The sequence below is a fragment of the Apteryx mantelli genome, chromosome 21 (genome assembly GCF_036417845.1).
Source record: "Apteryx mantelli isolate bAptMan1 chromosome 21, bAptMan1.hap1, whole genome shotgun sequence".
NCBI classification, from domain to species: domain Eukaryota; kingdom Metazoa; phylum Chordata; class Aves; order Apterygiformes; family Apterygidae; genus Apteryx; species Apteryx mantelli.
In genome coordinates this window covers 3,949,253-3,960,904 of record NC_089998.1, presented here as the reverse complement: position 1 = coordinate 3,960,904, position 11,652 = coordinate 3,949,253, and the positions used below count along the sequence as shown (strand labels likewise).

The 11,652-nt window shown below is 55.3% G+C and overlaps 1 protein-coding gene across 1 annotated transcript in view; it reads left to right on the top strand.

Annotated features, from left to right (window-relative positions):
* Positions 1–3,043: 3,043 nt before the first annotated feature.
* OLFM1 (olfactomedin 1) overlaps positions 3,044–11,652 on the top strand; it is a 37,646-nt gene continuing 29,037 nt past the window's right edge. Inside the window, exon 1 of the mRNA XM_013955939.2 lies at positions 3,044–3,597. Coding sequence (XP_013811393.1) covers positions 3,532–3,597 — 66 coding nt within the window. The 5' untranslated portion in view covers positions 3,044–3,531. The remainder of the gene's footprint in view (positions 3,598–11,652) is intronic.

Genomic DNA, 11,652 nt, shown 5'->3' with positions numbered 1-11,652 from the left:
ACCGCTTTTCCCAAATGGGAAATGTGGTTTCAGCTGAAGCCAAAGAAGGGGACAGCCGGGCATGTCAGGGGGCCGGCATGCCAAATTCCTAAGGGGTGAAGCCAGAGCCGGGGATACTGTACTCCCAAAGGACGGCTACATGCAAACAAGTGTGGCCAATGCTCTCACTTTGGGCATCTTATAACAGCCCCTCAGAACAGAAGAAAAAAAAAAAACGTGTTTTATGCAGTGGTATCTGATGAAGCTCAAACTAAATTTTATAAAACACACATAAAAATGCACATGACTCCAGCAAGACTGTACACCAGCCTGTGGTTTACTTCACCTTTCCAGGCACCCATGGTCAACCTCTCCATGGACTGCTAGGATGGACCTTGCTTGATCTCGCCCCACCACAGCTGCGTGTTGCCTCTGTGCAGAGGAGGGTCGGGGAGGAGAGGCAGGGCCACGAGCAGCTTGCTGTCCCCCACCTGCATGACTCTTGTGCACTGAGGTCAAGCTCACATCCTGGCAGCAGGATGCTCCAGAGGGGCAGCATGGTCTCAGGAAGAGGGTACTGGCCGAAATCATGCATTATGGATCGTGAAGAGACACCCAAAGCTTTCTGATCTGCTCTCCTGCAGCAGACTTCACTGAAAGCATCTTGCCTGTAATCTGTGGCGGAGCTAGGATACATCTTTCAGAAAGGCTCTTGGCTCTGATTTAACTATGTCAAGCTATGGAGAGGGCACTGTGCCTTTCGCTGAGTTGCTTCACAGTCTGATTACCCTCCTTTCAGGAAAAAAAGGAGGCTCTATTTCTAATCTGAATTTTTCCAAAATCCACTCCAAACAGTTGACTCTTACGTGACAGATAAAAGGGCCTTCATGTATAAGAAATCTTCCCCCAGACAGTCCCCTCTCAACCCTCCCTTTTGCTGGTGAAACCTATGGAGCCTCTTTGCCCTCACTCTGTGGGGCAGGTTTTCCAGACCTTGAACTCTGCTCCTTCCTGAACCCTTCCCAACTTTCCAGCATTATTCCTCAAAGTCTGCGTAAGACAGCGAGGGTTCACAGGCTCACGTACGGTGTCACACTGGGCAGGTTTTTTCTGGTTTTTTTGCCTTCTGTGATTTACGTCTGCGGTGTGGAGCTCCCTGGGACAGGCTCTTTCCTGGAGGAGGACCGTACAGGGCCTCCCACTCTGGAGTTTGGAGCTGCAGTTCAATAACAAGGTTCTTGATATTAATTATAAAAGCCTTTAAAAGAGTAATGAATTAAAACAAATTACAGAGCTGACGCTTTCACCATTTACCCAAGTGCAAACTGTGACTATTGCCACGAAGACCAATGAAGTCAGATGCATATAAAAGCAAAGGAGGTGAGGGAAAGGGATCCCCCTCGGGGGCATACTGCAGCTAGCCTGGAAAAGGGGCCATTTCGGAGCTTCGTCAGATACCACTGCATAAAACACGTTTTTTTTTCCTTCTGTTCTGAGGGGCTGTTCTAAGATGCCCAAAGTGAGAGCTGATTCACAGCCTGGGTGTCCTGCTGGGATTCCCGGATGTGAGGAAGGTGATGCCCATGGTTAAACACCTTTGAGGAGCCAGGGTACAGGCATCCAAATCCTGCTGTACACCCGCAGCCTTGGCCTCGGTGCATTGCTCCTGGGAAAGCCAAGGGGAGCTTAATACTTTTCAAAGGTCCTTGGCTTTTATGAGCTATGAAACATTGACCTTAAAGGGAGGTGCTGAGAGAAGTGCATTAAAGATACACTTGTGTGGGATAGCCAGGCATGCCAACTTCCCTCCAGCTGACCTCTGGATTCCCTTTTTCTAAGCTCTCTCTAAACTAATCCGTTGATTATCTTCCTAGAAAAGACTTGCCTGAAACTACAGGATGCTGGTGAGAAATCCAAGTGGGTCATGTAGGGAGGTCCAGGCAACATAACAGCTGCGTGCACAGTCCAAACATTTCCTTGGACATTTTCTGGTGGGAACACATTGAAATCTTCATCCAATTCGTTCTCAGATATCTGTTGCTGCTAAACCTCAGCCCGGGGTCCCCTTTTTGCAGATTTCCCAACTTTTGCTGAACACCGTGCTCTGCACTCCCATTCGCAGGGAAGGGACGTATGTCAGCTCATCCCCACGGGGAGTCTGGCTCTGGCAACCCAATAACCTGTTCCCAGCAATAGCAGGTGGCAAAGGGCTGGAGAAGAAGAAACCCTTTGCAAGGAGCAATCAAAATCCTCTTGTGGAGCCTCTGCTGATTGTGGGCACCTGGCAAGTGATTTCAATTAAAACATTCAATAATAATTAAGAGGAGAACTTCTATGTTACATTTTCTGCCTCTAAAAGAGGGGAATGATGCTATTCACCTGTGCTGCCAGATACTAAGAGACTTGGCAGTATTTGTGAGGTCCTGGGTAAGCTCTGGGTTAGAAACCATTTGAAGTGTGTGATAGAGAGAAATCAGGGGCCAGCAGTCCTGTTCTGAGTGGAGGAGAGGAAGGGCAGGAGCCAGAGCTGTGCCGCAAGCCGTCCTGGGAGCCGGAGGACACTGGGCAAGGCACTGCATGGGGACTTCCACTGCTGGCCTGAACTGATCTGGGTCTGAGTTTTGCATTAGGTCTTGTACAGGAGGGTTTGGTTTGGGAAGGCATCTTTGGTGTTGGTACCTGGGGGGGATGCACCCCCCCCCCATCCTAGCCCTGGCACCCCCTCCCCAAATCATGATTGAAGAAGACAGTGAAGCAGGCACTTGAGCTCAGCATTTTGGGGTTTCTCACCCCCCTCCTGGCTGCAGCCCAGCAGGTAGGGAGGGGGTTAACCGGCCTCTTCCTGGCCCGAATGGTCAGGCCACCCCGACCCAGCGCCTGGCTGCTGCTGCTGGCACCTTGTCGGCAGTCTCACCTCCAGCCTCCGCAGCATCCCTGCTCGCCCCGGCCCTGCGCCCACCCCGCTCCCCTGCTCCGCCGCTCCCGAGGCGCTTTTTCCCCCTCTCCCTTCGCCGTGTTTAGTTAAATTTCCCCCGCCTTAGTTGATGTCACATCCTGTTCCACAGCCATCCCCTGCTAGTAGCCAGCCCTACCAATTCCTTTCTTTCTTTCTTTTTTTTTTAATCCCTGTTCTCTCCCCATCACCCCCCCTTTTCAAGGCAAACTTTTGGCAATAGCAGAGATAATCATTTCGTGCTCCGTTGAATTTCTCCTCGCAAATGTCTTTCGAACAGGGGAGCCATTAAAAAAAAAAAATTTTTGCCGGAGAGCCAGCACAGAGAGCAGAGGAGAGAAACTGGGATCCCAATAAATATGCAAAGTGAAGGCTCTGCTAAGCAGATTTCTTGCATTGCTTCCTGGGGGTGCTGAGAGCCGCCCATCCTGATTTTTTTTTTTTTAATTTGCCTTTTGTTTTCTTTTTTTTTAATTAAAATAATAATAACAATAAAGGACCAAGAAGGCAGCGAGGCACTCGGTGATCGGCACAGGGAGACTCGCCCGGCAGGAGAGGAGGTGATCTGTATGCAAGGTGCCTAGAACTGGGTGCGAGACATGCAACCGGCAAGCAAGCTCCTGACCCTCTTCTTTCTCATCCTGATGGGCACAGAACTCACTCAAGTAGGTGGCTCGCTTTCTTTTCTAGCACCCCCCCCCCGCGCTTTCTCCCCAACGCCATTTTCTATTAAACCTAGAGAGCACGAAAGAAAACTGGGGGAGCAAATTGCATGTCGGTGCCCTCCCCACCCCCGCCGCCAGCACCCGCTTGGCTGGAGCCTGCGGTAGAGGTCGGGCACCAAAATCGGCTGGGGCGGTGCGGCGGGGAGCGCGGCCGCGGAGGGCAGGGGCAGGGGCAGCGCAGCCGCGGGATGGGGCGAGCAGAGGGTGCCCCGAGCCTGGGCACGGCCAGGGCGCTGCAGCCGCGCCGGGGGCTGGAAGGGGAGGGGGGGGGGGATGTGGGCTATAACTCTGCCCCCCTCCAGCACCACCCCCCCCTCCGGTATTAAAAGTTGAGGTTTGGGGAGAGGCGAGGCTGGGGGAGCCCCGCGGCGGCGGCGGCTCGGGCTCGGCGCGTCCCGCGTCCCCTCCGCGGCAGAGCACGGTGGCACCCGCGCCCCGTCCGTGCCCGCAGCCCCGCTGCTCGTGTGCGGCCAGCTCCGCGGCTTGGGGGGGTGACATTTAAATGTCCCTTAACGTTTCCATCTGCGACTCGCTCGTGGGAGAAAGGAGCACCTTACCCCCCCCCCCCTTACACCGGATTTTAATGCCTGCCTTTACTTTTTTAGCCCCTGAGTGGGGCTGGGGGGAGGGGGGCGCAGGAGAGGAGGCGCACGAAAGAGGTGTCTTGAAAGTGGAAATAAAAGTCCATTTGACTTCTTTGAGATATTTGGGGAAGGGAGAGAGGGGAGGTCGTCTCTTGTTTTTTTGGTTTTTGTTTGTTTTTCACGGTCAGAAAGGAAAGGAAAAAAGTAATTGCAAGATGATGCTCTAGATTGTGGGGTTAATTGTGATGCTGCCTGGAAGCGAAAAAGAAAGAAAAAGAAGCTATAAATAGGAAGGGAATGGAGGCTTCTTAGTGTAGAGGCAATTAGCAGCTGGGCTCTCATCCTGGATGGTTTATGTAGATTATTTTTCCCTTTCTCCTGCTAACAATGCTCTCTCCTGTCACTGCCCTGGATGCTGAAGTTTCAGCAGCTAAAGCCTTTTGTCTCTGCACCCTCAGAGTATTTCTGCTGCCCCCAGGAAGAAATGGCTAAAGTAAGAGTTGCCTTAATTGCATAGAGCTCTGCAAAGAACGGATGGGAAGGAAATAATTTGGGGCCGGGGGAGGCAAAGAAATCCAAGATCTGTGAATTAGGGGGGGGGCAGGAAGGTATCAGAGCTGCAAGCGACTGCCCAGGAGAAACCCATTGTGTGAGAGGAGCTACCCAGGGGAGCGCGCATGCGCCGGGCTGGACAAAGCAGCCAGGCACCTGCCAGGGCTGCTCTTAAATCAGCAAAAAGTGGCTCCGCGTTCAGCACCCGGCACCCTGCTGACCGCACCGCCAGCCTGGGGACCGGGCACAGGTTCTCGGTTAAGCTCAGTGGTTTTATCAGGCCACCCTGTCACCCCGCCGACCCTCCAGCCTGCCCTGGCCACCCAATGCCACCACCGGTGAGTGTGTCCCTGGCGCAGGGACCCTGCAGGTCTGACCGGCCAGGTGGCATGCGCCTCCCCGGGTGCTGTCACCCTCCTGTTTTGGCCTTCTCAGCCCCTATCTCCCTGCATTTTTTTTGTTTTTCAAAGACACTGAGTTATCCCATCTCGTGCTAAGGATGCCACGGTGGCCGGCTACTTTTTCTTTTTCTTGCTTTGTTTTTTTTGTGAATGGGGCATTCAAACTTTTTGCCCAACTTTAAGTTGGGGTGAGAGCGGGAAATTAAATCTGCTGCTGAACTGCGGGGCCGAGCATTGCTAGCTGACTTCAGTGGAGGGACCTCAGAGCAGGTCCCTGCCCACAGGCCCAAGGTTTAAAACTCCGGCTAAAACCCTGGTTTTGCAGAGCTGAGGTTCGGCCGGGAGGTTTCCCGGCTTGCCCGGTCTACCTGGGATTTGCTGCCTGGAGTTAGCCGATTCCCGCAGGCCGCCGTTCTCCGGGCAGGGAGACCTCGCCCGCCAGCGTGCTTGCTGACTTGTTTGGCACTGCAGATCCCTTTCAGAGTTTTATCATCTCGTTTCTGTAGCACAGCTGCCAGATGCAATCCTCAAATCTGCCTTTCATCCCAGGCACCGCCCAGCCCGGCGTCTTCCACGCTTAACTCGGTGCCAGATTCACATCTCCATCACACGCGTGGAGTCGCTGCCATCCCCTGCCAAGATCCCATGCCGGGGGGAGGAGGGATCGTTTTTCGGGGCAGAGAGGTTTCGGATTTAGGCAGCTTTCCCTGGCGGCGCGGGAGCCGCTGCCATCCCCTCCTCTCCCTCGCTGCAGCAACGTGGAGCCGGCAGGGAGGGAGGAGTGGGGAGCGTGGGGGCAGCGCAGGGCCATCCCCCCGCCGGGCACCGCTCGGGGACCGCTGTCCCGCGGAGGGGAGGAAGGTGTCGTCTCGCTGGTGGCACCGCGGCACCCCGCTCCGTGCGGGAGGAGGACGCCTGCGCCCCATCCGAAAGCACGCCGGGCCGCTGCAGGCACCGCGGGCTCCGCGCCCCGGGGTGGGCAGGAGCTCTGAGACCTGCCCCAAGTGCCCGGTCGCTTTACCTGTGAGAAGCCCAGGGGAGCTGCCCTGGCATGACCCCCCCCCCCAATTTGGGACCCCCTCATGCGCCATCCCTCGCCTGGGGCTGCCCTCAGCCCCGCAGCGAGCCTTGCAGGACGGGCAGGGGTTTCTTCCAGCGGCCGAAGCTCTCCCGTTTCATTTTGCATCTCGCTTTGGCTCTTGGCGGGTCGGCGATCAAACCCCGGAGCGATGAACGCCCCGGCTGGGCTGGACGGGCTGGGCTGCCTTTTGCACGCGGCAGCCGGGTGTGAGCGGGGGGACGCTCGCTGCTACGGGCCACCCCGGAGCCGGCGGTCCCGCGCCCCTCTCTCTTGCTACGCGCGTGGGTTTGTGCAGAGCATTTTGGGGCAAAACACGTGCCTTGCTCTGCTGGGGGCCGCGAAGGAGCAGAGCCAACTTCCGCTCTCCAGGGATCCGTCCTCCTGCCTTGCTTTCCACGTGCAGAACTGGATGGTGCTGCCAAAAGGACAGTGGGTTTTGGCTGCTGTAGCGAAGCCCGGGTTATCGGCGGAGGGGGCCCAGGATGCCATCTGCTTGTCTGTCTGTCCGTCCTGTCCCCCTGCCATGCCTGGCGCTTGCTGGCGGGCTGCTGCCTGTGCTGTGATATTAGTCGGGAAAAACCTCTTTGCGTTCCTCAAAGTTTCGAGGGTGCAGAGCAGGGCCAGCAGCGCTTTGACGTTCGCTTACCCAAAAATCGTTGAAACCGCACAGGAAGCAATGCAGGCCTGGAGCAGGGAGTTATTAAACATTCAGGGCTTCTGCAAGTCAGAGAAGAAAAAAAAGGCATTTTCTTTCGCCACTGATTTCCCTAAAAGCGTGTCGGGTCTCTCTGGGGGCCGTTTGCGAGGGCAGAGGAGCAGGCGCTGTCCCTCGCGCGGCCGGGTGCAGCCCGGCTCCCTCGGCGCCCTGGGCCGGGACCGGCTGCACCCGCAGGGGACGACTTTGGGCTCCTCTTCCCCAAAGCCGCCCCCGGCCCCGGCTCGGGCTCCCGACCAGCCCTGCTGGCCGAGCTGGAGCTGTCAGCGGGAGGCTTTCGAGCACCCGGTTCGATGGCTGGGCTCTTTCCTCCCCTGTCGCCGAGACGCGCTGAAACTAGTAGGATTAAGCTGCAAATCTGCAGCCTGTAACAGGAGGCAGCTGCCTCGTCTCATAAACCAATTTGTGTCTCATTTCACTAACTTCAGCTTTAACCAATAAAAAAGAAAGGTAATTTTCAGCCTTGGGTCATATTTATTACTCAAGTTATCAGTCCTTGTAATCAGTATTAGCATCACTGCGTAAAGTAATACAAAACTAATTACTATCTGAGTGAATTAGGTAATGAAGGCTGTAGGCTGCGTGGACGGTGGAAGGAGCTAATTCTCCGTTATGAGTGATAAGTGTTGCCTTTCCCTTGCCGCGATGAAGTGGCGAACAAAAGCGAATAGTAGCACTCGCGCCAGCCGCTGACGGCCCTTGGGTGGGCTGGGAAAGGCAGCCGGAGGAGCGTCCCTTCGGGATGCGTTATTGGAGAGGGATTGCGCTTGGGGGCTCTTGGGGAGGCCAGGGCAGGGAGCGGGATGTCCTGGGAGCATTCGGGACAGCCGAGAGGCTGGGATCGGTCAGTCGAGCCGTTGCCCGGAAAGAGGAGGGCACCCTTGGGGAAACTGAGGCACGGGGCCTGAGCCATGTGTTAGCACGAGCAAATCCCAGCCGTAGGGCAGGGAAGAGCACCTGAAAATCCCAATTCTCGCTGTTTTGCAGGCTGTAACCATTACTTGTGACTTCTCTCTCGGAACTGAGCCCGGGAGCCCTGACTCCCAGCTGCAGGGCTTGCTTTTTTCCTGGTTTTTGCCCCTACAAAGCTTTCTCCCTTTTGGAAGTGGGAACAAAGCCCCGGAGTCCTGACTTCCACCTCCCATCCCAGCTGGGAGACAACGTTCAAAATCAGCCAAAACACGAAGGATCTCTGGAAAGAGAAGCAGCAGGGCAATAGCACATGTCAGCCCGCGCTCTAGTAAGGTATAAAAAGTGACACCCAGAACAACTTTTTTTATAGCAAGCAACACTCAGAACAATTTTTAATGTAAAGGCACTTTCTGACTGGGGGCGTGGGACTGACCCGGGGAAATATGCCGGGAAAGATCATCCTTCCCAATCAAAACGCCAAGTAACAGGAACCCACGGAAGCTCCCGTGAAACCTGCGCCGACTTTAACGGGCTCCGAGCTGGCCCAGAGGCTCTGACACGCGTTGGCGCTCACGGCTAGAGCGTGGGCTTGATGTCAAGAGCAGCTTTAGCTAAGCACCGATTTAGTACCAAGCGCAGACCTGGAAAGGGGGTTATTCTCTTGTGACGTGACGTGGAGAGCGTGTTCTTTCTGCTGCAGAATTTTCCTACTCGCCGTGCGGACAACCAAAGGAAAAGACTGCAGCGCCTTGCGTGTGCGGGAGGAGCTGCCCCAATGTCCACAGCTGGAAGTTAACTGTCCGGAGCACACCGTGCTGCCGATCCAGAAACAGCCGCTCCGGGAGCAAAGCGCAGCTGCCCGCAGGCAGGTGGTTTTATGCAAAGTCCCACGGGGAGCTGGCGGTGCTCTGCAGCACCGTGCTCGGCTGTTTCTGAAGCACTTTGGGGTCTTCAGCTGTCTTTAATTCTCTTTCCTTCCTTCGCTTCCCCATCTGTCCACCCGTATCTTCCTTGCGACGGGAGGGGAAGAGCTGGTACAGTGATCACAGGCCCAGGTCCAGGACTGGGGCTCATAGGAGTGATGGGTGTATAAATAGTGACAATAATAGCAAGAAGGGACAAGGTTGCTCGGAAGTCGGACCCTGTGTGAGAGCTCAGGAAAACCTGGGTCCGTGTATTGCTATGGCAGTCCTGGCCTGCCGAGGGACATGTGGCAAACGTAGCAGAAGATCCTCCCACGATGCGAGGTACAAAGTCCGTGGCCCTTAATGAGGGTAACCTTGCCCACGCCACCTCCCAGGGCACAGGGTGCCTCTTCTGCCGGGAGCTGCTCCCACCCTTCTGCGTGCACACAGGCTTGTGCGGAGAGATTTCGGCTGTCTCCTGCCGCAAGCAGCCGATGGGGAATGCAAGGGAAGGGGATGCACTTTAGTCAAGTTGAGAAAGGGATGAGAAACTTCCTCCTTCTCTCAGGAGCAGAAGCAGGGCTCTGCCCTGCCGAACCCCCGCGGTGCCAGGCAGACAGGAGAGACGCGCAGTGATTGCCTCCCGGCAGAGCATTTCCTCGGGGCCGTGGCTGTGCTGGGGTGGCCTTGGAGTCCTGGTCCGAGCTTGCTGCACCCAGCAGGGCTGGGTTTTTACCGACAGCTCCTTCACCTGTGCCTCGGAGCCCCGTGCTCCTCCCTCAGCCCCGGTGCTGGGACGCCCGTGCAGAGCTGCTCCGCACCCCCTGGGCTTTTGCTGCTGCATCAGCTGCTGTGGTGTGCTAGGGAGCTGCTGCACCTTGCTGCCGCTTCTTGGGGTCTTCTCCCCATCCCTGCGCACAAAGGTGATGGTGAACGGAGGGGCAGGCCCTTCTGGTCCTGCAGCTCGCCTGCCTCCACGCGTTAAGTGCAACAGCACCTGCAAGTGGGGCAGCAATAGGGACACTCACAGCCTGGTATCACTCAGGACTCCAGGGGTGGCGAAGAGTCAATGGAGGGAGAGGATCCTTCAGAGGCCAGGTCAGAGCCCCTCCATCGACTGCAGAAGGGAGCTTTGCAGAAAAGTCACTTGATTCAAGCATTTAAGCAGGATCCGTAAAGTTAGGCAGTGTGGTCTCTCCAGACATGGCAGCTCTTTCCTGCAGCCCCCTGGCCCAGGGCACGGCATGTAGAAGACATCTCACAGGTCTCCAGCGCAGAGAGGAGGAGCAGGAGACACCTGGCGTCTGGGATCTCCCACACACCGCAGTCATCCCAGGGCAGCCGTGAGCGCCCTGCCAAGTTACCGAGTCCCGCGCTCCCAGGACGGGCGCTTCGAGCGCTGGCTAGGCGCCTGCCGCACTTGCCTCCGTTGCTCTGGGACAGCCGGCTCAGCTGCACACGCCCTTGCTGTAGATGTTGGATATCAGCCGAGATGCGACCTGCACACACTGAGCCAGCTTGGAGCAACAGCAACATCTGAGGCTGTTAAAATATATGGGCATATGTATTTTAAGCCAGCACCCTTCCTCTCACCGTGCAGTCAATAGGAGTCCTTCGCCTGGTGCCTATGGAAACCATTGGCTTCTTATGCTTGGTAGCTGCAGAAACTTCATCGCTTCTTCTCTGAACCAGCCAGGAGAGGGAGACAATGACCATCGTGTAGCACACACAGAGGCAGGGACGGGTTGGCCATGTTTGCAAACATTGACCCTCGTAGGGCTCACTGAGGTGGACAGCGAGGCAGACAGTTGCGTTTTGCATTATCATGGGGAAAGCAAACCTTCCCCAGTAGTGGAATTTTCCACTAAGGAGCTATTTGGAAAGACTCTGCTCTTTTCTTTTACCTATCTTTCCTCCTCCTTTACTGCTCAGAAGAGATGCATGCAAATGGGATCTTTTGCTTCTTGACAGTTCATCTTTTCCCGCTGTTCGTTCTCTGCTTACAGCAGTAGTCCCCTCCTGGTGACACCCAAAAAGGCAGCTCTGGTCTTGGGGGGAGGGCAGATGCAGCGTGGGCACCAGGAAGAGAAGAACTCAGGGGACAGAAGGAGCTTTTTTCCAAGCCAGTGCCCTGTGCAATAAAAAATGAAGCAATCAGGAGACAGGTGAACTCAGCCAGTTAGGCAAAATTGGTACCGAAAGAGATTGCTGCAGACATTGCAAGGGAAAGTTGCTCTTTAAGGGTCAGACCCTGCTTTGCCCTGGAAAAGGCTCGTAAGTGAATGCTGTCGAGTTGAAAAGAGTAATCTGAGTGTCCTTCTGCTTGATTTCTCTAGTGCTTCTCCTGATTTGCTCTAGCATGAATAAAGGTAATGTCAGGTTTCCTGAATTAAGTTCATGTCCTTACTGGGCTTTCGTTGTCTTTGTTTTGTTTTGTTGCAGTGTTAGTCTTTTAAAACCTGGGAAAGTCTTAAGGACCTGAGTCATTAGGCAGGAAAGAGGTTTCCCTGTTTGCACTTTATTTAGCTCAGGCCCTGAAACGACAGTGGTCATTTCCATTTTTCCTGCCCACGATGAAGCGCACCACGGTGGTGTCCGGAGGTTGACTGGTGGCATCTCATTGCAAAGCAGCAGCAACCACCCATTCCCGCTGAATGATCCATCACCCTTAAAGAAGAAATCAGCCATTTCTGGGAGCCTGGTTTTTGTCAGGGCTCAGCTTTGGGCTGACGTGGTGTTGCCTTGCCATAGACAAGCCTGATGGTTTTGGGGAAGGGCTGTAGCAAGTTCTTTGCCAGCTCAGGCTGTTTTCTAACTAAGGCCTGAGGGCTGCAATAGCAGAGCC